Below are 27,374 nucleotides of genomic sequence, written 5' to 3'. Positions count from 1 at the left end.
GAAGATGTTGAACAGTATGGGTCCAAGGACAGAGCCTTGAGGGAACCCACTGGTCACAGGGCACCACGATGAGTGACTGCCATCAATTACAATTCAGAACTTCTGAATTCTCCTAGTAGGTACCATTCTGCCCCTTTCGCCACTTCTCCTACATTCTGTCTCCTGTACCTCTATACCTCCCTGCTTTGTGTTGTAAATAAGGGATCAGTGATTCCTTGGTGAGAATTTTCAGCTAAAATGCACACAGTTTATATTCAAGGAGAGAAAGAAACTAAATTAATAGTCTTGTTTTCCCAAACTTGCCACTAGACTAAGTATTCCCCCTCTCTTTTTCTATTTCCCAGCAGTTTTCCTCAAACCTATTTCACAACTCCTGCTTTGGAAAACAAATCCTGCCTTCTCCTGTAACTATGCCAATGTACCTCAGTCCTCCCCTACAGCACTTCCTGCTATTCCAGCCTTGGGGCCCCCACATGGCTCTGCCAAAGCTCCTCAAATCCTGATTTGCTACATACTCTTTGCTGTCCTAAAAGGAGACAGAAAATTATTCTCAGTTACAAAATGTTTTTATGAAGCAATCAACAGGGCTGAGAGGCCCACCACCCTAGTGACCTCGCTGAGAGTCTAAGGAAGGTCTTCTGAAACAACATGCTAGGGCTAGATTCCTTTTCACATAGGATCCTATACGGATTGTTTTGGAAGTCCCAGGGATACCTTCTCTTCTCGGCTATCATCCCTCAGGAAGATCTGCTTCTGTCTGGAGATGGAGTTTGTCTTGTAGTACTCCACCAACTTGTTTAGAGATTGGAATTTCTCTGTCCACAAGTAGTAGTTGTTCTTTGCATCCCTCATCACTTTGAAGTGCTGAACATCATCTTCATGCCTGGGAGCAATGGGAATAAAAATATCAGATGCTTACAACTTTGCCTTCCTCAAAACCCTTTTATCCAGAAGGATCTCAAGGCCCCTTGTGGGTTCTGGGCTCAAATTCAGACTTCCAGAAAGTGACATACGTGGAGATAAACCTGCATGTGCTGAATCTGAATGTGGCTTTGTAAAGGAATCAGTCAGCTAACTACAAAAATACAACATCAACAAGGGTCATGTTAATGGTGGAAATCACCTCCTAATTAATATTATGGGGTTCAGCAATCTCAGTCATTCTACAAAGCAAACACCTGGAAGGCACATGTTCTGTATTGGAGAAGCTGTCCCAAAGATGCTCTCCTTTTTGCTACATCAAGCAAAAGGAGGAGGACAGCTGGTGGTACAGCTGTGGCACTGGGCATGTGTTGTGTCACTCTGAAGGAGGAAGAAACAATTGGGAGGCAGATGCCTCATTTATTCCTATTTGACTACAAAGTAGATCTTCCAGTGACCAGTGACTGGCAACACACAAGCTTCCCAAAAGGCAGTGCCATGTTAGGGTTCCTGTCAAGAAGCAGATTGAGGATTGCACTGGCCAGGAAAAGATGGAAAGAAATTGCAAGTAGCAGGTACCTGACAGAGATAGAGAAGTCACCCTGGGAGTTCTGGCTTGCTCGGATGATGAAGGAGCCAATTTCTTTGTTTATGAGTAGGTTCTCTGCCTCATGGCGGGATATCCTCCCATTAAACCAGCTGTCAAATGGAACAGATCACATGAACATGAATAAGAAAGGTGAATTAGAGAAAAAAAAGAGGGAAGAGAAAGAGAATGAGTGAGCAGAGGCAGGGGAAGGAGTGAAGAAAGGGTTGAGAACACAGATGTAAAAAATATGGCCTGCTTTGCTCCTGGAGGGGCTGTGAGTTTGGGAACAGGGCTCACTGCCAAAATCTGGCATAGATATCTCCATTGGGAATATGTGGGTGAAAGCAGTGCATGTATTAATCTTCATGGATCAGGAACCAACAGCAATTGACACTACAAGCTGCAGGGCCTGATGCCAGAGGTGGATCCAGATCCAGCTGGTGAGGCTTCTTGTAGTCCAGATCCAGTGCAACAGGAGCCCTCCAGTCCAGATCCAGCCCAGGGGGCCAAAAGAGCTTGCTGCTCCTGGTCTATAGGATGCCACATGAACATCTCTACTAACAGGGCATGTCCGGAAAGCATAGTTTATAGGAGGGGAAAACTGCTCTTCATGAAAAGCAAATAACTTCCTTTCGTTATCTACTGACAATGTTCAGCCTGAACTTCTTAAAAAACATGGATTTCTTGCTGCTCTAAAAAGGAAAAGGAAATCAAACTGGAAAGGTTTAATTTAAGCTATTGTATGGGGCATGGGGGGGAGAGGAAGAGAGAGAGAGAGAGAGAGAGCTCATGAGAATGTAAGCACGCACATGTGCAGGGGAGGGAGGGAAATAGAAAGTGGCAGAAGACATAATTAGTATGTGATTCAAGTGTACCATGTGTGCGAGGAAGGCACTGGTGGTATAACTACCTGAAGCACAATCACCTCAGTCAACAGCTAGCAGTCCACATGAAGGACTGAAGAAGAGAACTCATCCCACTTGAACTGAATGAATACAAGCCTGTATTTGTAGAACTAAAAGTCCCTCAGTTCAGGCAGCAGGTGGAATTCATACACAAAAGGTCTGCTAAGGTCCATCCAACAGGGGGCAGTCACATATCAGCATTCACAGACAGTACAATCCCACTAGTACCTACAGCCTTTCTAACACCTACCCCAGGGTAATAATATGCAAAAAACAGTATTGGTTGGCAAATATACTAGGTATAGTAGGAAAAAGCCCCTGCATGCTTTTTTTCTGAAATACTGCAGCACTTTCAAAGCAGGAGGCATAAGCAGCTATAGCTTCATGGAAAATTTCTGCCAATCAAAAGAAAAGGTTTGCAAGTGCACTGTACAATAGCATTGTTGGGTCAGATAGCACAGTAGTTTATATGCATCTAAATTTGTAGAATCCTCCATAAAACTGCAATCCTGTTTGTCCTGCTCCTATTGAACTTGCTGCAGCATCACAGTGGGGAGCAATATGGGAAAGCCATGTGTCTGACTGCTCCATGTCCAGCTGCAAAATCAGGGCACTTCAAAGGAGGAGGCAGAGTTGAGGGCCTATGGGCTACATGCCTGTCATCTCTGACAACCCATGGACACCATTTCTCATGTAACATCACTCTGACCTCTAGTGTATCAAAGGAAACAGATATGCAGACAGGGGGCTTTGATTCATAAGGTCTACTAGGAGGGTTTTTACTTGTTCTGAGAGAGAAAAATCTCCTATTCTTTTTTTTCCACTAGGTTTTTTGTCACTAAGACTTCATATTATGGCAATTCCCCTTCTGTCAAAGGGAGAGCTAGAAACAGCTCCTGAAACATCCCTCTGAGTAGTAATAACAAAGGAGTCAATTGAGAGTGATATAGAAATTTGGAGGCCATCCAAGATTGCACTAGCAAGGGGGCTACAGGACAGGAATAAGATGAACTGGCAAAGCTGTGTGTGGAGCTTTGTCAGGGTCCCTTCCTATTCCAAACTGTACAATGCAATCAGTGCTTTCTCCAGCATGCGTGAACACACACTACAATTTTCTGAGAAGCCAAAGGGAAACACACATGCTCCCTGTCGTACTTACACAGGAATTTGAAAATTGATGAAATTCTTGGGGACATATCCCTCTTGACTTCTCAGCTCAGCCTTGTACCACTCTTCCTGGGAGCTTAAAATCTGCATCAGACAAAAAGAATAAATAAACCTCCTTGAGAAAGGCAAGGTAGTTAGATAGAAAAGTCACTGAAAAAAGGAAGAACATTTGGAATTCTGTGGAAAGATAAAAGCAGACTGCATCAGGTTTGCAGGTGCCGAGAACTTTGGCATCCCAATCTCATGACTCCTCGCACTTGCAACAGGGCTGGTAGCCAAAGGCTAGCTGAGTTGAAATAAAGCTATGAGGAAGGTAGAGTGGAATTAGAGATACTGCTTGTTAGTTTTATCCCTATTCTGGCAGGCTTTGCTGGATGGCTGAGGGATGTGGGCTGCACATCTCTAATGCCTCTGAGATGGAGTCCTGCTCTGAAAGACTTAGAGTGGGTTTAAGCAGTTCTTTGTGCTGTTTAATAGTTTGCAGTGGAGTGTCTCAATTTAGCAAAAGACGAAAAATCTCAAATACTGTTACTTAAGTGTATGTCTACATGTACATGTTACTGTCACTGCATGTAATAAAATCAGTGGGCTGAGTTCCTAGTTGTGCTGAGCCTGCCCTAAGGCAAATACAGAGGAAAAGGCAAAGGTAATTCAAAGCCATTTTTTTTGTTTCCCTAGATCCTGGGGATACATTGGGGCAGCATACACTGCAAATTGGAGCTGCCTCCATACTGCTTTACTGATGCCAGCTGGAATAGCCCCCAGGAACTGTCCTGCTAAACAAGGATTGCCGGAGTGTGCTGCACTCTGGCTCAACCCCATCATGGTCCTGATGCAGCCTGAAGCTGGTGGGGAGGGAACAGGTGGCAAGTACCTAGCAGTGCTGTCTGCTGTCATGATTTTCCTACCAGTGTTGCAGTTTGTGGCTTCCTTTTAAAATTCCAGTTCCCGTAATACAGGAGAATCTCACTTTTCAGTTTATGAAAAAGCACCTATCTTTTCTGATTGTGAAAAAAAGCTTGAAGCCATAAGCCCTGAAGGCTCAGAAAACAGAAGACAGCAACCCCTCTTCCCCCCGCCCATATTTATTTATGTATTGATGTAAATCTCATGATTTTTAAGCCAATCTCATTAATGGGACAAAGAGGGTAACTCACACTCTTTGATTGCTCAGCATTGACAAGGAGTTATTATTTCTGGAACTGATTCTGTATTGATATACTCTTCATGTAGTCCTTTCACCTGTGCAAAAGGAGACTGGGTGGGGAAGGGCTGAGGATTTCCCTGCTGTTATGCCAGTTGATGCCCCTGTCCTCCTCCTCCCCCACACGACAGAAGGCAACGGTGTCTCTTGTCCTTCCCAGTAGGCAACATGGGATACAACTCCTTTCCTTTCTGGCGCTCGGTTCTAAAATAGGTGCAACTATGGCAGTAAGCCCTTCTCTCCTGCCTGGAGCCAGCTCTGTTAGCAGCAAGTTTTCTGGAACAAGCCACCTGCAAGGTCTTGGTACACAGAAGACGGGCCCTCTCAGTGTCATTCTCTCAGAGAATGGGGTTGGGGTGTGGATTTCCTCCTGTCTGTGCTGGTTCAGGGCCTCATGTTTCCTGTTTGTTTAATCTCCACATCAATACTGTTTGCCTTATCTGCTTCACAAATCAGATAAGATAAACCCCAGCAGGTTGTGCAGGCAGCAAAAGGGGGGCAGCTAGGGGCTTTGCATACACATGTGTGCGCACATGCACATGTGTTTGTGAGAAAGAGACAGAACGGGAAAGAGATATCCCCTTTGGTTTATTTACTGATGTGTCTTGGCTTTTAGGGAGTTATTTCAGTCACATCTGGGAGGAAGGGTGCAATGTCTGCATGTGTCTGGCTTTCTGCCTGCATATTCTCAGTGAAAATAAGCAACAGCCATAACAGCCAGTGGTTTTCTGGCATTTTTATTCAGCAGATCCCAAGGGGCTTTACAAAGGAGGCTGCTATTATTCTCAGCTTCAGGTGGAGAAAACCAAGGCACAGAGACATGATTTGCTTAGGGTTACCCAGTAGACCAGTGGCAAGGGCAAGAATAGAATTCAGGTTTCTTGACCAAACAGAGATAATACATTTAACCCAGGATGCCAAGGTACAGGCAACTGGGATATAAAGACCAAGTTTGGGCTGAGAAAGCATCAGAAGCACTTTAGAGGTCAAATTTTCAAAATCCTGTAGTGGAGGGTTAAAGGATATATCCTATCTCTCTTAATAGTTGACCTTCTGGATGGAGCCAACTTTCTCATAAGCCTCAAGAAATTATGGGAAAGTAAAATGAAAAGTGGTGGTTTTGACAGGGGCAAAACTGAGAGGGGAGCCTAGCATTGGATCAGCAAAGGGAGCTGCAGGGCAAGCTCAAGGTGCCCTGCAAAGGTTGAGTAGTTGGATCTCATTCCTCAACAACCTCCCTTTTGTCCAGTTAAGCGGGGGACTTGGTGAGTTTTAAAGGGAGTCACGTTTAGATGTCTTTGGCTGGAGTGGAATGAGTATGGAACAGGGTACTATGGGGTGAAAAGTCCATGGGCAATTATGTGAAGGCATGTGGGTTTATCCTTAGTCATCCTCTGGGGAAAACAAGAGACAAACAGTTACAAACAGAGAATAAATGAATAAAGACTAAATAGGAAGTTTCACGTGCTTGCTCTACATTGCTGATACTCGTCCTTCACTACTTCCCACTCTTTTCCTACCAACTCTCTCTTCTTTCCTGAAAGCATCATAATATGCTAGCCTAGAGTCTCTCAAACTTTTTTCACAGTATATGTACCACCTTTTAATACAGAGATTATTTTGTGGATAATTCCTTTGCCACTTTCCTTTGCATAAAATCCTTGCTGCAACTACAGCAATTATTTACAGGAAAAAGTAATATCATGGAAGTTATTTGCTATAGGATAGCCATCTTTTATAACAATGGAACAATTGGAAATAAGGCTGTACGCAGTGTGTTATGAGAAAGCTTTCTATGGACCTGCATGGGACACCAGTAGCATATGAACCATTGTTTCAAGACATCCTATGTTTCATAGTTTCATAGTAGCTAGGGTCAGGAGGGATCTGAACAGATCATCTAGCCTGACCCCCTGCCACAGGCAGGAATGACTGCTGGATGGACAGGTTGATACAGTTAAATCTGACCGGGTTCATATAATCATTTACTTACCCTTAGACTATCACCAGCCCGGAAACTCAGTTCATCTTCTCCAGAAGCATTGAAATCAAACTTGGCAATGGCCTCCATACTGTGTTCTGGTGACAGGAAAAAGCTGAAAGAGATTAAAGTTTATCATTGCCTGTGGGACTCTGGGTCCTCTGAGTCTGGCTTGTAGAAGAGGTTGTATTTTCCTGTTCTGGAGACTATGAACTGGTGTGCTGATGCTGTGATCTCTACTTGCTCAGGGTGCCAATGGCACTGGAATCAGACTTTTGGGTTCTCTTTGACAGAGCCTAGGTGGGAACATTTGCTAAAACCTAACTCATAATAGTGGTTTGCTTTTCATCAAGAAGGCTCAGAACAAACCAAAGCATTTGCCCTTTCCTATGAACTATTCTTTCCACCCAGCAGTCTTATAATGGAGGTCTGCATACTGCATCCAACTATATTGATGGTAATTCTGACTTGGTTTTCAGTAAACAGAGTGCAGTTAAATTACTAGTCCCTCATCCAGCAGAAGGATGCATTTGTTCTCTGCACTGGCCTACTCATTATCACAGACAGATGCAAATGATGGATAAAAGGGGCATCCTACAATAAAAAACATTCTTTCTTGCACAGTGACCATAATATTGAATAAAGAAATATTGACCATTTCCTAGAAAGTCCTGGCATGCATAAACTTTGATTTCCAATGATAGAAAGATATTTGTGCAGAAATTTTGTATTCTCTGTTTTGATGTTTATAGAATACTAAATTGCAAATGATGCCATTCAAGAACTTTGCCTCATTGTCCAACAGTTAAGATTTCAGGAGCCTGAGTTCACATTTCATACAGTTTACTAATTATGAAAGGTACAAGACCAGGGGTTGGCAACGTTGTTGGGCAAAATGCCAAAAACACTCATAACCTCGACTTGTAAGATGTTGCGCGCCAGGGGCGGATGTAGGGGAGCTGCAGTATGCCCAGTCTTTGCTGTCGCAGCGCAGCCCCAGCTCCTACCCTGCTGTCTGCCCCCAGGCGCACATGCAACGAGCTGGGCTGGGGATCTGCAGACCCAGATGCAACCACTTGCAGCCTCCCAGCTCTCTGCCACACCCGGCCTGGGTTCTGGGCAGGCCCCTGATTCCCGCCACGGAGCCTGAGCTACTTGCAGCAGGTGGTGGGGAGGCTGCAAGCAGCTGCACCAGGGTCCACAGAGCCTCAGCCTAGTTTGTTGCTAGTAGTGGGTGCACGCACACATTGGGACAGAGAGTAGGAAAGGGTTTGGGGTTATACTGCCACAACAAGGATCAGGCCCCTCATAGCTCCCCTGCCATCCTGCCCTGAGAGGTGTGTGCCAAGCAAAATGCCTTTGCATGCCATGTTCTGGCACACATACTGAAGGTTGCCTACCTCTGTATCAGACCAAGAGCCCTGAAAACCAAAGTCTCCTTTTAATCAACACAGCAGATGTAGGATGGGAAGTAGCAGTGTGAACTTCACTTATTCACCATTTCCTGCTAAGGTAAGTCAGATGTGCCATAAAAGAACCATCTTTATGATCAAAAGCTCTTTGCTTCTCCTGGCCTACAGAATTTATGGACTGTCAGCAGAGGCTGCCAATAGCAAAGCAGGAAGTAGCTCAGTGTCAGTTGTACTGGTATTTTTTGTGATGTAGGTAAACGTCCTTCTAGGACCCAGTCCGAGGTCTGGTCAGCAATACAAAGGAGGCTCAGTTGGCAAAACTTCCCTTTTGGAGGCAGCTGTGCCATCAGAGGAGATATTTTGCCAGATTCACTTCTGCCATTCGGAGAGGTGGTGCAGCAAAGGCAACAGAAAAATCTCTTCTGCTCCCATATGTTGTGTCTACAATGGAGCTCTGCTGTCATGGCTGTACCTGCACAGCTATGGTGGCAGCAGCTCCATAATACAGATAAGCCCTGACATGCTCTTTGTAGTTAAATTCATAAAGTCACCCAACAGCTCTCACATGGGAACAATTTTTAATCTTAACTAACCTGGCTGGACGGACGCAGTGACCTAGAAGTCAAAGGATTCATATATCGTATCTACCCTCCCTCCCAAAACATCCATTCTCCAACCAGGAAGATCTCTAACTTGCCCTAGCTGAAGAACTCTTATCCAGAGGATGCTGGAGAGAAACCTCACTGACAGCTTGTCTACACAGAACGTTGTTTCTCAAGTTGACTGTCATACCAGGATTGAGACAGATCAAAAAGCAAAAAGTGCTGGCACCAAACAAGACTCAGAATTAGGCAAGCAAAATGTTAAGTTTTTCAAACTGATGAGCCACTGGAGATTGATTCTGAGAATTATTTTCTCATTCCCAAATATAAAAGGTTTTCACACACTTTCTTCTGGATTCTTTCAGCACTTTTGTTTTTGCTGCTTATTTTAAGTGGATCTGTATTCATGTGACTGAACATAAGCCAGGCCGAACTGAAACAAGGTTGTTGGCAGTCTGCACACAGCTCTGCCAGCTCAACATGCTCCTGTCTTACAGAGATATGTGTTATTTAAGTCCTGGGACCTCCCATACAGCTCTACAAATGTAGCTCAATCCTGATCTAAAGCAGTCATGCTATTCTAGACTGCAGAGTTTTGTGAATTTATCTTAGTATTAATAAAACTGTAAAGTGGTATAATTCAATGTGCTTCAATTGCAGCTTGCAGCTTCCCAGCTTTCCAGTCCTGTTTGTCTTCTTTTCTCCCACCCAACTGATGCCTGAAAGCTTGCTAACAGCTCTCCCAACTATACAGTTGGTCCAATAAAAGGTAATAAAAAAATCCTCGCCTCTTGGGTGTTTCCCGGACTGTCACAACAAAACTTCAACCCTATAACTCCACTTATTGATGTATCTTAATGTTAACGTTTGACACTATTTGTTAAGCTAGTCATGGGTCCTCACACAGATCAGCAAATGCACCTCAGTTGTCAGTCACAACTGCCTGAACTATTCCAGTTCCTGACATAACTCTGTTGATAAAACGTGACCTGTAGGCATCCTCAGTTATTCTGGCATTGGGAGTTCCACAGCCTTCAACCTGTGACACCAAACAATTGCTTGTGATAGTAATGATTATGATATAAATGGAGGATTAGGATTTTAAATGGAGGAATGGGTTAACCTTTGGGTGAACTACAAAATCAAGTATTCTGTTTTTCATGCAAAGGTTTATTAGTAATAGAGAATGACAGAGAAACTAAAGAAAATAACTGAGACCAAAGAAAAATTGCTTTAATATGGGCTGTTTTTCAGCATTTTATCTTGAGGCACTGAACTGTTGTGTAAGGGTCACAGCCAGCAATAGAAATACATCTCAGAACTCTTAAGTATAAAGCATTAATCACAGCTTGAGTAAAACCAGTTAAAACCCATAAACTCTGTTTGAATACAAATCCATTCTTTGATTTCTTCCCCTTAGTGGAATTATCTTGGGGATTCTTTTGGGTGGGAGGGGCAGAGCTAGTTTCATTTTTCAATTTCCACACAGTTAAGGTGATGCTTTAGACATGACCCCAGGAAGGGAGCAGCATTTGGGAAATGGTTAAAAACTCCTTTCTCACCTATTTTCAATTTCAGCAGTCCCAACCTCAGGGATAGACCGAGAGACAGACACCTCTTCAAACAATCTAACAGATGGATTAAATGTGCTTTTCATTGCCAAAGGCTGGATTTAGAAATGACTCAAATACCATACACAGTGTTGGTTGTGTTGATAAATCAGCACTGCAGTAATACCATGGCCCTAAGCTCTTCTCCACCAAATACTAAAGTACCACTGGCCAATAATCCTGTCTTTGAACTCCAGCATGGCACTTTTCATCACCTGAACTTCAGACCAGCCCTGAATTTTTGATCTTTTCCTTCCTCTATTTGTCTCTCTAGATTCCTTATACTGCTTAGGTCAGTTCTAGGTCTTTATAAAAGTTTTCCTAGTAGGGGATCATCCACCTTCTCTCCATCAGCATGTACCTGATGTAATGACAAAAAAAAGAAAAAAAAAAATCAACTCCCTGCTGTTTATATTTCTAAGCACTTTTTATCCCAATGGCTATCAAAGCATTTGGCAGACTATGAGCCAGATTCTATGTTCCCCATTAACTTTACACTAACTAAGAAGAATTTAGTCCTGTATACTTTGTGTAAAGTGAAAATCACCCCCATACAGAGGGTTAACAAAAAACTTATGCAGCACTGAAGTCAGGCTTACACCCTATTTTGAGGTCTGAATGTGAAGTTCCAAGCACAAAGGGATTGTGATGGTTCTTTACAGAGATATGAATTTTCTCGGTGAGGAGCAACCCTTCATAACTGAAACGCAGAGGCAAACAGGAGGAAATGCAGCTGCCCTTCTATGTTATCAATACTACATGAGAGTCATAAGAGGGAAACTGGAAAGAATCTTTATCATTTGAAACTACAGAGGAGGTACTTAAGGGCAGAAGGTTAAATTCCCGGAGGTGGAATTTAGCCAGAACGCTGAGGCTCAGCCTCCCATGTTTATAAAAAGGATCAGGGACTATTTAATGACAACTACAAATCAGGTGTTGAACCTCCTCTGAAAGGTAGCACCCCTAATCATACAGCATTCCCTCCAACACCATGCTGGGGTGCAAGTGCAATAGAAATGACTCAAAGGAAAGAGAACCACCCACTGAGCCGCCAACACCGCTTACTGTATGCCTGGAGTTTTATCTGGGAGCCTATCATACAATTATTGTCCAAGCTCAGGTTTGTTTAGCCTGAAGTGATAAGATCACAGCAAGGGGGCATGGTTGCAAGCAGAGGCCTATTCAAAGGTGACAACCTTAACAAGCACTTGATTTTTAAGCCTGTGGCTGGTATATGTAAGGCTCACAGCTTCATTGCAGTGGGGGCTCATCAAGGGATGATCGTAAGTGGAATGTGCTGTTGTGTCTTTTGGCTGCTTTCAGTAGCAACCTGTTGGTCTGATGGTAAGTGGGCAACAGTCCAGTGTTGAACATCTATATCAGTACTACAGGTTGATAGTCCAACCAAAGTATCTGAATAGGGAGCCAGGGATCTGGAATGAGCTGTGATATTTTATATATAAGAAGTATTGTTGTTGTCAGCTAACCCATATTCAAGAGGTACTGGGAAATATTCTGCTCCAAAAATGCAAACCTTTGTTTCCCAAGTTAATGGAATTGCTCTGTTAACCATTAGTAGCAATTGGGCTTGATTCAAAAGCAGGACTTAAGCACGGCAACCCATAACTCTACAAATAAACAAATGGAGAAATTTAAAGATGATTTTAAAATTAAAATTAACACTGCCAACAAAATGTCCCCATAGGTAGGATATAAACTTCATTTTGGATTTTAAATTTCATTGCTGAACAACAAGAAAGATTTCTATAGCTCCCTGCTTGCCATCTGACACCTCCAGGGAAAGAATCCTGCTTGATCTGCACAACAAAGCGAAACTCAAAGACACTCTTATGGACTCAGAGGGATAGACTTCCATCTTCAGCTTCCTCTGTGCAAAAATGAAGTTTATTTCCTACCTATAGGGACTTTTTACCATCTTTAATTTTTCCTGAACCTGATGAAGGGCGTGTGCGCTCGAAAGCTTGGAGAAAAAGATTATTTTTTTGTGATTTCTTAGTTGGTCTTATAAAAGGTATCCATCTCTGAACCAAGAGTTCTAGATTTTTGCAGCACCAAGTTAGCCACTCAGGTGGCCCTATACAATATGTCAGTAGTTCTACCTGTCTAAGAATTAGATCCAGAGAAGTCAGCATGTTGTATGGGGAGCCACCAAAGCAAATGCTGACAGGAAGTGTGGTTAGGCATAAACTGGTTTATGAATCTAGGCCAGTGGTGTCGAACTGATCTGGCTCTGTGGGTCAGATGAGTGGTGCAGGGCCAGTCAGTTGTCTGGATCAGGGCCATGGACCCCCTCTCCTCCCTTCTCTCCTCCAGCATACAAGATCTGGCAGCCACTTCAGAAATGGTCTCGGATGATCCTGGAGTGGCTGGGACGGGTGCTGTGTGTCACACAGTCCAGCTGAGAGTGTGTAGGGTGGATCCCAGACCAGTCAGAGCAGGTACCACACTGCACCGCATGCAGTGTCTGCTCTGGGCATGCCATTGTCCACAGTACCTGCTCCAACCAGTTTGGGACCTGTGCTGCACTTGGCACTTTCCAGGTGCAACATGTAGCACAGGTCCCAGACTGGCGGCAACAGACACCATGTGCAGTATGCATACCAGAGTGGGTGTCACATGTGGTGCAGGCCAGCTGAGGCAGGCACCGTATGTAGCACAGTTTTTGCTCTGGCCAGTCTGGCATTCATACTACGTGCTCCTGGTGTAGTCCCAGAGTGGCGAAAGCAGGCATCGCATGTGGCATGCATCCACAGGCCTGTCTGTGGGGCTTGTCCAGCATGTGCTGTATGGGTTTGCTCAGACCCAGGGGCAGCACTGGGGGCTTGACACCCCCCACCCCCCCCATATCTAGGCTATAGGGCAGGAGTGGGCAATTATTTCAGCTGGAGGGCCACTTAATGAGTTTTGGTGAGCTGTTGAGAACTGCACACATACAATCTTTTAGAAGATACATTTTTAACAAATTATAGATCAAAAAAATCAAATCATATACTAAAAATCAAACATCTACTAAAATATTTTAATTTTATTTCAAAAAATTATTTTTGTCCTGGTTTATGTATTTTTGAGTAGTGTATATAGAAGCGACTGCAAAATAAAGTCTTACTCTTGTATGTTGTGGGGGGGAGGTGTGGGAGGGTATGTGTGGAGTGTGTGTGAGGTTGTGTAGGGGGGTGGGATGTGGTTGTGTGTGGGGGAGGGTGTGTGCATGTGTGGGGGCTGCCTGCATGCTAGGTGCCGGAAGTTGGTGGGGGGAAGGGGGGGCAGGAGGCATGAGGTCACCGAGGTGATGCAGGTGCAAGTGCAATTCATGACCCCCCATCTGGCCCACAGTTGCCCCTGCGGAACTCCGCATGGGGCTGAGACCTGCTTATAGCTGCCTGGGGCAGCCCATGCTATGCTCTCATCCCCACCCCACCCCCACTTGCCCCTGGCCCCAGCCCGACCAGCATGCACAGCTTTCTGGTGGGGCTGCTTGTGGTCCAGCTGCAGCCACACAGTACTGCTCAACACCACACTCCCAGCCAGGTGGGGGGCATGCTGTAGCCAGGCAGCTCCTGCCCCAGTGTGCAGGCCTCCAGTCCCCAGCTTCAGCTCCAGCTCTGGCTGTCTTCTACCCACTTGGTCACCCACAAGTGGCTGCACATTGCAGCAGGGAAGTGGAGTGGGTAGAAGGAGGCCAGGAACTGGAGCCCTGCATGCTGGGGCAGGAGTCACCCAGCTGCAGCTCCTCAACCCTTGCCTGGATGGGCATGTGGTGCCCAGCACGTGTCCCCATGGACACTACTGCTTCCCTGTGCTACCTGCTGCCCAGATCAGCACAGCAGGAGCAGGAGAAGGAGAAGCCGCTGGAGGCAGGTGGGGCAAGCTGAGCAGTACCCAGGCAGTTGCAACCATACTAGGAGCAGCCCCACCAGGAAGTTGTGTGTGTTGGTTGGAGTTGGGGCTGGGGATAGGTGGGAGCATGGTGCGGGCTGCCTTGGGAGGGACTCGGCCCCATGCGAAGTCCTGGGGGCACCCTCAGGCTGGATATAGTCAATTGGTAGGCTTCCACCCATGGGCCAAATCCAATCAGTTGGTGGGTCAGATCTGGCCTGTGGGCTGTATTTTGCCCAGCCCTGCTATAGGGGCTCCAAATACTACAGGCCTGGTTTGTTATAAATTGACAAATAATGTGCTGATCTAACCTGTTCAGTACAGCAGCAGAAAGTGGCCATACATAATGCACCAGTTGATCCCTCTCTCTCTTTCTCTCTCTCACTCATGCACACGTACCAGCCTTCAGGGCTGGTCCAGTGTCTGTCCTCACCATCTTTACAGTTTTAAGGTACATTAATTTTCATGCCTTACAAATGCTTTGGACATTATGTTGCAGAATTGGAGGGAGCTGTTTTCTTTATGTTTACCACTATAGGATCTAATGAGCACCCCAGTGAGAGGCTTGCTGTGAACCGTCGCTCAGCCCAGCCGTCTGGTAATGTAAAAAATTGGCTGCTTTCCTGTGAGCCAGTCAAAAGCACTTCATGAAAATGCCCTGGTTTTAGATGTCTTTATTGTCAAGCCATAAAACAAAATGGCTTTTCTACTCATAAATAACAATGAAAAATCCGATGATGACAAACCCCCAGTGAGGAGAGATGGGAGCTGATTTTATCACTTCCCCTCACCAGTGCCATAGGGCCCCTTCAAGGATTTACTGCTCTGTTCCTGACAGGTTACCCCTTTCACCATGTGCACTACATTCTCATCACAGCTGTCCCTGCCTGAATTCGACTGATAGGTAAATATTCACAAAGATCTCTGCAGTAACCTTAATTAACAATGACAAAAAATTTGGAAGGGATATAAAACCTCATGCTTCACTGTTTAAGCCCATGTCTAACTGCTAGAGGCTATGATAGGATTTAAAATGGCAGGGGTCAGACTATCCCTCCTCTTCCTGCTTCACGGTTCTTACACTTTCCTTTAAAGCATCTGGTCGCTGTTGGGGATGGGATACCAGACTAGACAGACCTCAAGGTTTGTGTAGTCTTGTGACTCCTGCATTCAAAATGTGCAGTTTGGAAGCATTTGTATTTGTTTGGGTTCTTATCTGAATGAGCCAAAGTAACAGAATGTAATGAAACAGGCCTGGAAATCTCATAAGAACAAGCTTCCTCACCACATTTTCATAATCTCTTGCTTCTGGATGTGTTGGAAATGTCAAGGGAAAAAGCTGTTTTGAGGCTGTTTTAGCCCTTCCATTTCCTCACCTAGGAAAGCAGAAACAGCCATCATCATGAAATAATTTTTGGAGGACAATAAAAATACAGCAAATATGTTGCAAATCCAACAGTTTTGATTGATGCTTTGAGGAAGGTTAGTGGTTTCGATTTTGTTCTTTGTCAATCCAAACTGACTCACCCTAATCTTAAATTAGTTTCTCTCATGGAAGTAAGACTGTCAAGAACTAAAGAAGTGGAGTGCAAGTGGGAACTTGGAACTGAGGGGGATTCTCAACTGCTTTGCTTTGTAGTGAATAATAATTCATTGGCAGTGGAGGCAGGAGCGTCTGGCCATAAATCCAGAGGAAACTGAATGTTATGAATGGGAGCTGTCCGGTCCCTACTGATCTCCCATCTATCCCTGTCCTACCCTCAGATGTGTTCCATGCACAGCAATTCATCCTTCCTCACAACTTTGCTTTCCAAGGACAGATGCCTCAGCTGTCTACAGTGACAAGTCATTAGTAGGCAGTTATTTTTTCAGTAAGGAATCAAGTGCACAAAGCAGGAGGTGTTATGCATGCTTCTCTGCAGAGCTCCACCAGTATACCTCAGTGCAGATTAGCTGACCTCCTGCTAATATAGATTCTGCCTTTTGTACCAAAAGCCCTGCATCTGGTACTCTACCTCCATTCTTTCTATTTGTTCAGCCCTAGGATTCTCAAACAGCTCAGTCAGTGTAATACAAGCTTTAAGCGCAAACATCCTCTAGTATTTTAATTCTGGACCTCTCACCATCACCCTCAAAATCCATGTTCAGCTCTATTGATGTGACAAGGCCTAGTTTAACCACAGACTTCGAAATAGTTATGCTAAGAGGGGTACAAAAGTCCCTTCTATTACCAAAATAAATTGTAATTGTAATTCTACAAGCACCTTTATACCAGTAAAACCATCTCTACCAGGGGAAGTACAGCTTTAAACCTATAACGATATGGTTTAAATGGTACACTTTGCATGTCAACATGGCCTTAATCCTGACTGGCAGTGCAATTTGCCATTCAAATTAGGCAGTCCTTCCCCACAGCTCTGCTAATTCATCTCAAAAGATACCCCCTGCCATTTCAACTGAAGAATCTCTCTGAACTTGCGAAGGATTTTTGTTTTGAAATAATATGTTGCAATGATCCTTTAATTTAATTTTTTAAGGAGCTACTGACAAACTTGACAAGAAAAACTATTTTCTCCCAGTCCTTTTGAACCTGCCAACTTCTCTTTTGTGTTACTGTTCCCATCACTCCTGTTTACTGAATTATTAGTGCCTCACTAGTACCTTCTTCCACTCTAAAGGGTTATGTCCTGGGCATCCTGCATTTGTTGGGTAGTTACACTGAGTGGCACTCATGACATCACAGCTTATCACCTTGGCAGCAACTGTGAGATCAGAGGAAATGAACTAGGACAGAACTGAAGGGATCAGCTCAGCCGAAGATAGAGGATTACAAGGGAGAAAGTGATGGTTTGACCCATTTTCTCTGTATCATTTAGTATCCAGCCAGTCTTCTTCATTTCTGTTATGCCTCATATTTTGAGCATATCCAGATGAAATATGCTTCCTTTGCCATGCAGGGGTTTAGAAAGTTTTGGAATAGGAGCTTAGTTAATTAGAGCTTAGTTGTAAGCACGACCCACTTCCAACCCAGCACCAGTCAGTCACTGCTCCCCTCACTGCATCGCTGCTTCCTCCCACCTTCTGGCCACCACAAAGTCGAAGTATCTTGCCATCGCCAACAGGACCGGATACAGGCATGGGTGAACCAGGTGGCTGCCTGGAGCCTAGACAGAAAGGGGGCCCGAAAATGGCTATTATTATTATCATCTCTGGTGAAGGGGGGCCCAATACTAAAAGTTTGCCTGGGGCCACCAGGAGTCTAGGTACCGTGCTGACTGTCAAAGTCCTCTGCTGCCAAAATGCTGCAGAAGCCCCCTGGATCCACGGGTTGGATTCTGCCTGTGGGCCATAGGTTGCTGACTGTTACACAAGGTGAATGATGCATGGATCCACCACATCACCACAGTTCCAGGGTTGTCTAAATAGTAAGCTGGTTATGGCCCAGCATCAGTGCAGGACAGGTCAAATGGAGGACCTGTGGCTTCCAGAATGTGATTTCTGCTCAGTAAACCCTGATTATTCTTTTCTGGTTAAGACCAATTAAAAATTACTACTGCTTTGGGTCATTCCTTCAACTAGCATAAATTGGTGTAGCTCCATTAATGTCTCTGAGATGAGTTATACCAAGTAAAGAGCTGGGCTCACAGTTTAAAATGCACAGGACCAATTCTTTCTTATAACACGCCAACTATGAAAAGTACCTGCAGCAGATGGGGTTTCGGTGGAGAGGAAGAAGGTAAGGATGACCCTTCCCTTTCCAGACCTCTTTGTTCTTGCCTCCTAACACTAACAACAAGAAAAGCCCCCACATTTATAATGAGAGATAAATATGGTCCACTCCTAATACCAAAGCCAGACTTAGAAACCAGAGCAATAAGGATGACAACTGATTTTGTCACTGCAGTATTCCCTGATATTAATTTGAACTGCAGGTAAGCTAAGCGGGGGCAACATGGCCATCAGGATAAAATTAAAATGTGCTGCACGGGCAGCTGATTTTCTCCCCTGCCATCTGTAGAAGTGTGGGGGGGTAGGGGGGACGACAGACAAAGAGCTCAGAACCCAAGCCTGGAGCACTCAGCCAAACAGACCTTGCAGGATTTAAATTATCCCTTTGATGAGCACCCTCTGATTCACTGTTTTTTTTCAAGGCTCTGTATGAAGCATGGGTAGGGTGATCTCTCTCTCCCTTTTCCCTCCCCTCCCCCTTCTCCTCCTGTGCTGTACCCCTTTAATCATGATAAATATATTTTAACTCGCTTGATTAAGTCAGCCAGACAATGTGCCCCTAATCTGCAGTGATCAGAGCTCTGGAATTGCAAAGGCAAACCTGCTGTCTCTCTATCAGACAGAGCAATAAGGGGTCACTAATACAGCCCCCATTAACTACTTTCTGCAGAATGAATTTTCCCTAACTGCTCCTAAAGAGTAGGCACTTGAGGAACTCTGCCTGATGTGAACCTGTTCAGAATGGTCTCTCTTGCAGAACACGCAAGCTTCCCCTACCACCCTCCATACAAATACACAAAGCATGAAACATAGCCACTTCCTTCTACACAGAAGGTTTTCTTTTTTTCTCTCTCTCATAACCGCTTATCTAGCTAACAACCTCTCAATTTTTCTTATGTTATTTGTAACATACTGGCTGGCAACTCAATGTTATCAGAATAGCGATCATGTGCTTCAGTGTGTGCACATCTACGCAAACTTATTTGCTAGACAGAGCATATGTGCTTCACAGTCATAGAATTTAAGGTCAGAAGGGACGGTTAGATTACACTTGTACAGTGTGAATTTAGCATACGTGTGTGTGTGTTGAAATATATCCTGCAGTCATTTGAAAATATAACGTAAGTACAAATGCACATCTCCAAGTTTGCTTCACACATGCAGTATAGATTATGTATATAAATAAACATATGCATCTGTGTGCATACATGTATTTGTATACATGCCTATATGCATATGCATCTGATGCTTGCTTGCAGCAACACCTGATAAGCACAACCACCTCTTATCAGCAACATTTCCCTTGGGAATATTTTCCATACTATGTATTCAGAGGACAGCCAGTTTAGGAACAACATAGCACCAGGGCACTGATATGTTTCTACTCCCAGACACTGGCTGTATTCTAGGAACCTGTTCTCTGCTGTGGCCTATCTGGGACACAAGGCTGAAGTCCAGGGAGCAAAGGCAGCACCAGCGACCCCTGCAGCCTGGAGAATCTAGGGGTTACATAGCACAAGCCAAGTTGCCAGTGTACACATAAGCAGCTTCAGAGCTGGACTGAATTACGCTAACTGCTTGAAGCTCCTGTGAGCCACTCTGGCAGGAGCAACCAGCTAGATACAGAAGTATTCTTCCCATGCACCTTGTTTCAGAGGCTTGGATGATACAAGTGATGCTACACCCCCTAAGTATTCCTCTACTCAGAGAGAACTCTCTAGGGGCTAGTTGCTGGGCTTGTGCAACTCAGCCAGAGTGAAAAAAGGATCTGGCTCTATGAGGCACATTTCAAAAGGAGTTCAACATCTAATACTAGGTCATAATTTTCAAAGGAACCTAGAGCCTATTAAAGCACCTAATAGGGGCTACATTTTCAAAAGCACTCAGCACTTAGTTGCTCCCGTTTTGACACTTTTGGTCGGATTTACAAAAGCACACAGCACCCAATATGCTTTTCTGAAAATATAACCACTTATACTGATGTCTAACTAAGAGCTGAGTTCTTTGGAAGATTTGAGTACATGTATTTGCTGAAGCTTGATCCTGGACATCTTCCAGAAGCACCTTTTGGGCGGGGGGGAGGGAAAGGATGGGGGTGGCATTTAGCAAGCAAGATTAAGTTGTGGTATTGTTTAGGGAATTGTTATATACACATATAACTCATTTACTACTTTATCTGCTTTTATAATTTTTTTTTTTTTTACTGTAAGCCACCATGAGCTTTTTGGGAAAAGCGAAATATAAAAATACATAAATATCTGTTCCTGTGTGTACACTGTATGTGTGTAAAGGAGCTACATTCATATATATCTTCATATATTTCATAACAAAAAGTAAACCCGTAATTAAATATGCTAAAACAGGGAAAACGGTATTTCGTGCTTTCAGGATCAAAGGTGAGGAAAAATTCCCTTCATTAGGTTCAACTGGCCAGATGAAGAATGGAAGGTTTTCATTCTTCTCTGAACCAAAGGGTATCAGACAACAAAGAAGATAAGAGTACTAGGTATACTAAGCCAAATCTAGTAAGGCACATTCAATATTCCTGTACAGTAAAGATGTCAGACTTATGGCTTATGTCCTGTGGAGCCATGCCATGGGGCTTGTAAGGAGTCTGAGAACTTGGGAGTGGGGCAAGTGGAGACTGGACTTGCTACTGAAATTGAAATTCAGGCCACAGAGTCCCACTGGCACTGTATGTGAACAGCAGAGGGTGAACAGTAGCTGTGTTAACCTCTACTGCTGTCCCCACTGTTTGCCTCTCCCCACTTTCTGGATCTGGCCTAGGAGGGTGGGGGCCCAGGATAAGTTACATACTCCTGTCTTAGAGGAACAACGCATATTAGCACATGTAGATATAGCATGTGCAAACATGGTAAAAAAACCTACTAGGATAGACTGCTAGGTACATACTATCACATTTCAAGTTAGCAACTACACGTTTCACCATCTATGCCAGCAGATACTACTTTGTGTAAAATGGAAAACAGCAATATCATAAAGGAAAGTGCTATTTGTCTCATTGTGTAAGAGTCACTCTAGTAACAGAGACAGTTGTGCAAAACCTGGAACTCTGCAACTACAATTACAGTGTGTGCCAGCAGATATAATTTTGCAGAAAAGTAGAAGCACAGTTAACACATTAAGAAAAAGTGACATTGCTTTACCTATGAACAGTAAGACTGTTTCTGCACAAAAATGCATCTTCCTGCACAGCTTGTGGTTTATCATTGCAAAAAAAATTTTTCCTTTCACTTCTTTTTCTTTATTTTCTCTTTCTTCTTGAATAACAATTCAACTAAGATTAAACATCATAGCTTAATTCAATAGAAATTTAAGAACATAAGTACAAATGTGGGAAATCCCACAATGAGGGTTTTCATGGTGTTCCTAACTTGGCCATGTTGTAAATACTGGGTTCATTTTTACTGTTAGTTATAGTTCTTCTGGGAAGGCTAGTCTCATGTTAATTATTAAGGAGCGCATTGAAAGAGAAATTATCTATCTATCTATCTCTAGATACAGAGATATGTGCCATGTGGTAGAATTAATGCCATTGTAGTAACCTTGATTAATGAATGTTCCTACTTACGTATTTACATCCTCAACTTCAATGTTTAATTTTTGTCTCAGATAGACTTCATGGAGCCAGTTCTCAGAGTTGTAGCAAGCAACTTCTGCACCCTGGAGGTAGTAGTGGCTAAGGTGGTGACAGAAGCAGCTGTTGTCCTTGCGCCCCTCAAAATTGGTGCCTGGGGCTGGTGCCCCAGTCACTGAACTATGATTATCTTACAGCTAATTCTTATTTAAACATAAAAACAGGGCCTCTTTACAATGGATGTGTAAAAAAGCCTTGGCGTAAATGAAAGGAAGCTGGTCTATGTGGGTGCCAAGTCCTTCTATCAGGGGTTTACAAGCAATTAATTAAAATAATTGCTTTGGAATTAAAGTAGCCACTCCAAGAGTTGATGCAATTCCTTTTCAGATTAGAAGGTAAATCTGGATGTTTTCTTTTTACTATTTGGGGGGTTTGTGTATGAACAGAAGTTGAACAAATTCAGCTAAAGGAACAGCATTAATTTAGGGCTGGTCTATGCTTTTTTTAGTTAATTGGCATAAAAGCAGGTTGTAAATTTCAAGTGCAGTAGCTGCTCCTGACTCACTCCATGTGTGGATACTTATTGTGGACTTAAGAGTGCTTAGCTCCTGTTTATCATAATTCAAAAGTGGATTAAACTAAATCAGAACAAGGCTCTTTTAATCCAGAATAAGTATGCCCATACATGGAGCCATTCAGGAATATTAATGACAGAATAATTCTGTGTGTAGGCAAACTCTTAATTAAACCTGTGCAGCTTCTATGTACAGAGCAAGCCTTGGAAATTCCATGATTCCTTCCCTGACAGTGCAAGCAATGATGTTGCAACCATCACAGCAGTCAAATTAACTGAAGTCTTATTGTGCAACCCCTGCATAATATGCAAAAGACAATCACTAATCTGCTCCATTTGTGAGAAGGTGATCAATTTGCTTTGCTAAGCAGGGAACCACAAGATCTCCAGACCTATTCAACAGACTACATGTGGCAAAAGGGAACTCTTTGCAAAGGTTGTGAATGAGTCATTCGACATTTCAGGTTGACTGAAGTTGTTCTGCTACATTTATTTCTAATCTTGATGTGTTATCCACTTTTACTCATTGAACAGGATGGGAAGAAAGAGATTGAAATGCTTTGTTACAATATACATATGCAAGACAGATAAAGCATTAATCTGTGTACATGATGCATGTATTTGCATGTCCATCTATTCATGTGAGTGCCAGGATGCAAACTCAGATTTTCTCATTGTGTGTGTAAACAAGGGTGACCATATTGCCCGGTTTAGCTGGGACAGTCTTGGATTTCAAAGGTTCGTTCTGACTGGCTGTTGAGAATTATAATGGACATCCTGGAAACACAGAGGTGCAGGGCACAGTCTAGCCAGAAGTTGAAGTGTCACAGAGTGCCTTGCAGGCAGGCAGGCAGACAGGCAGGCAGGCTGGCATCACTGCCTGCCCAGCACACAGCTGATTAGTAAAAGCATGGTGGGGGGAGGGAGGGGCACTGTCCCAGATTTCCCAGATGATGTCCTGGATTTCTGGGATTTACATATGGTCAGCCTAGTGTAAGCAGATGTTCTGCTTGCATGTCTGAGGACAAGCACATCTAAGCGTGAATGAATGTTTGTGAAATTGCTTATAAGTGAACTGTATTCATGTGAAGGGATACACACTTCACACCTCCGAGGAACATGGGTGCTGGGGGTGATGAATGCTTTCTGTTCAGATAGGTAAGAAAAAAATCTGAGTGTCTATGTAGAAGTTGCCTCAGTGTATATAGGTGCACTATGTGTATACACATGGATTCATGCATGTGCATATTAGCTTGAGATGGAATACAGACATTCACTAAACATTCAGCAAGAATTAAGCATACATCTAGGGAGTCCCAAGGAAAGGACACAGATCAAAAAAATCAAATGCAACCTGACCTAAGATTAGGTTCTTACATTCCTGATTAGAATCCTAAATAAAAAGTGGCAAGATTTCAAAGACTTTGATCATTTGCACCTCACATTGAAGACAGTTTGAGCTGGGGGTGGTCAACAGACTGGGAATGAAGTCTTTTTTCAGCTGGGTGCCTAAATATGGACTTGGGGGCCTAAGTTTATAGATACACAGGTTTAAAATTCTAGACAAACACACTTGCACTGATTTTACAAAGCAATAGGATATGATGGTGACAAAAGCTTTTTGAAAAATAACATTGGAAAGAATTTCAAAGGGAGGGCAGGGGACTTGAGTGGCTAATTAAGGCTGGGTTACAAGATATAAAGAAGGGTTTACACAGAATATAGAACATATTCTTGCTGATGAACTCTCTTTCTAAATCAGTGGTTCTCAATTTTTTTCATACCAGGACTCATTTGTAAACTTCAATGGCCAGTTCCGACCCAGTGCCCCTCACTCCCAACCTGCTGCCCCCAGGCCCCTGCTCCACAGGGTGTGAGGCAGAGGGTGTGTGTGTGGGTGAGGGGTGTGTGTGGGGCAGAGATGGCCCCAAGCAGCCTCTTGCAGGCTGGAACTCTGCCAGTCTGCAAGGGAAAAGCCATGGCTTCCCATTTTTTCTCCTTTAAAGGAGAATCCATTTTTAAAGTTTGTTGATCCATTTTTAAAGTTTGTTCGTGACCATTTCATATATACTTGTGACCTACTTTTGGGTTGTGACCCACAGGTTGAGAAATGCTGTTCTAGAGGACAACTAGCACATGGGTAGGGCAAAGAGAGCACTGCTGGCTAAAAATAACATTAATATTTTATACTAAGCATAGAATGAATTTGTGTTTATAGCAGTAGATATACAACATGCTGTCCAAGTAAAGGGCACTGGCAAGTTCTACATTATTATTAGGGATTTAAATGTCTTTGTTGCTAATATCACAGACCATTAAGGTTCAACTGTTGGTAAGTGTTATTGAATTTTTCATCAATTCTGCCATTTATCTATAGTGCACTTAGCCTGGTTAATGAACTGGTCAGCTTCATTCTATGTTTAGTCATTTGTTCCCAGTGCTGCTGTTTTGAAACAAGAGGCTTCAGGAGGATGTTTAAATCTAAATACAAAATTATTTTAACTGAAATTAAAGTATATATTCATGACATTTGTATTCAGGTTGTTCTATACATTTCATCTTCTCCAAACCTAAACATTGGGCCTATTAAATAAAGCTTATGAGAGAGAACATTCTGTTCTCTCTCAAAACATTTAAAATATATTTTGTTATTTATTTTAATGATAGCAAGAAATGTATTATTTTGTTTTTAATTTTGACCTGATAATAAGACCATGCTTGTACTGGCTTTGTATACCACAGAAGGTGATATAAGATATAGGTCCAATTCCAGATTATTACAATTAGAGAAATACATAGTTCATTTTATCCATTCCTATTCTAAACCTGCTTATTTGGATACATAAGGGTCTTTAAAGTGGTGGGAACTCTGGATGTCCACTGAACTGGTGATTAAGCAGGGGAAACTCCATATAGGCAGTAGATGAAAACTCACAGGCAGCACAGAGGAGGCCAATAGGGTTGTGCAAAACACCATCATTTTGTTTTGACATTCATTTCGACATTTTAAAGGGACAGTGTTTTGTTTTGTCATTTTGTCTTGTTTTGAAGCACTGTCCCATTTTGTTTCATCAAGACTGTTTCACTATTTCAACTCACTTCAACGTTTTGCCCATAGGCTATAATAGGGAATCATAAAAATGCCTAAAACGTTGTAATATGTTGCCTGATTCAGGTGCAAATTGCAGGGATGGTAGCCCCTTCTGAGGACATGAAGCCTGTCAAGTTTCAAGGAGATAGGTGCAGAGGTTTCTCAGAAACTGCACCTCAAAAGTCTTGAAAGCAAAATTTACTGGCAGCGTCAGCGTCCTGTCATCCGGTGCAGATCTGGGGGCTGGCACCCCCGGAGGGCTGTGCTGAACTCCTCCTGGGGATGCAGTCCCTGGATCTGTGCCAGATGACAGGAGGCTGCTGCTGCTGCCTGGGACCAGTGCTAGACAAACCCCATGTCCAGGTCCGCTCCATGGAGCTCAGCCCAGCGATGGGAGGTGGAGTGTAGCTCTGGCTCTGCCTGCCTCTCACCACTGGACTGCACTCAGATAGGCTCTGCTAGTCCCAGGGAGCTTAGCCTGGTGGTGGGAGGCGGGCAGAGCCAGCGCTGTACTAGAGATAACATTGGATAACATCTTCTGCAACTGTTTAGCATTCTCTATGCAGGGCAGACTCACCAGCAAGCAAGCCCTACCAAACCAAACCAGACCAAAAATTGTGGAACTAGCATGACTTTTGCAATTATCATGCTGTTCATCCTGCTTTCATGTTATATCTCCTTCCCCCAACTCCTTACTTGTCTACTTAGATTGCAAACTTTTGGGAGCAGGGACCATCAAATTCTCTACGAGATAGACAATTAGCTGGTATATTTTGTCAGAGATCAATGCAATTATGACAGTTCATACCAGTTGTGGATTTGCCCTCCATCTTTGTACAGTGCTGAGAACATTGGTGCCTCAGTCCATTGGCACTAATATAATAAAAGCAACCCTTTAAAAAAACCCCACAGACACCCTGAAAATCATTTACCTACAAGATATGAAATAAATGAGACAAGTGTTCTAGTCACTGTGTGGCTTATAAGATACACCGTACAAGGCTCTAAGCAAAATAGCATGGTATTGTATATAATTGAATACTAACCTTCAATATCAGGATCATGTATTCTCTTAATGCACACAAACAAAGCCATAGCTTTATGGTTGTTATATCCTGATTTCTGACTTCTTAACAGTCTAATCATATAATTTATTATCATTGTTATTAAATCTGTAAATTTCTTTTGAAAGAAAGAGGAAACGCCAGCATGGAAAACTATTTGACTGGACTAGTGCAAGATGATCTGTTACCACATACCTCACCAGCTCTTGCAAGGAGCTCTTCCTCTACAAAGCTTAAAAAGTCTGCAGAAGAAAAACCTCAAGAGCTGCAAACTTTAGGAACTGAGCAGCTTCTACCTTTCAAGATGCATGGAGAAGATGGGTAGAAGCATGACAGCTAGCAGTTCTCTGAACAAACAGTGAGCCTCAGACTTTTGGAAATGTTCTAACGGTGAAGTCTGCCCTCATGTAGAGGACTAAGAGAAGGCCCAAGCACTTTTTAAGCGACATTTAAATCTGTACAAGAGGGCTTTGTGGTACTTAAATGGTTAACAGGACTTGCACTGGCCTTCTGCCCAAGGATGAATTTCATTTGGAATCAATACATCCAGAAACATCATTCATATTGTACTGCTTCTTTCTAGATGAAAATAAATATAATGTACACTTGCCACATTCTGTTGTGTGTTCCATTTTCCATCACTATTTCTTCTAGACCTACCTTATTTAATTTGCTACAAGATTTGACATTTTAATGTTCAGTTTAATCGTCATTATACAATACACTACAAGTTATTACAGTTTATTAACTTTTGTGTATTTTTATTTAAATTTTCAGTTTTTTTCAATTTAAGTTCTATAAAGTAACGTGCACAAGAGACATAAAATTCAAAATGTCCCCTAGCGGTCTTGGTTTGGTGTACCTCATTCCTGAGTTGCTCAGCTTGGACTTTGCACAAATATTAAATATTCATCACTTCAGCTGGTTAGTGGTGTTTAGCACCAACAGAAATCAGACCAAAGATGTCTAATCTGGGTATTCAAACCTGGCCTAAGGCTAAAAACACAAAACAAAAAAAATCTCATTGTAA

General features: G+C 43.2%; 1 protein-coding gene across 4 annotated transcripts in view; it reads right to left on the bottom strand.

Annotated features, from left to right (window-relative positions):
- GRAP2 (GRB2-related adaptor protein 2) overlaps positions 1-27,374 on the bottom strand; it is a 45,940-nt gene that overhangs the window by 7,302 nt on the left and 11,264 nt on the right. For all 4 annotated transcript variants that reach the window (XM_019544965.1, XM_019544966.1, XM_019544968.1 and 1 more), the window contains exons 3-6: positions 6,780-6,882; positions 3,575-3,666; positions 1,501-1,620; positions 715-883 (exon numbers count right to left, since the gene is read on the bottom strand). In XM_019544965.1, coding sequence (XP_019400510.1) covers positions 715-883; positions 1,501-1,620; positions 3,575-3,666; positions 6,780-6,882 — 484 coding nt within the window. The remainder of the gene's footprint in view (positions 1-714; positions 884-1,500; positions 1,621-3,574; positions 3,667-6,779; positions 6,883-27,374) is intronic.

Source organism: Crocodylus porosus, unplaced genomic scaffold (genome assembly GCF_001723895.1).
Source record: "Crocodylus porosus isolate Cpor-Errol unplaced genomic scaffold, CroPor_comp1, whole genome shotgun sequence".
Lineage (NCBI taxonomy): Eukaryota > Metazoa > Chordata > Crocodylia > Crocodylidae > Crocodylus > Crocodylus porosus.
This window is presented reverse-complemented; position numbering and strand designations above follow the sequence as displayed.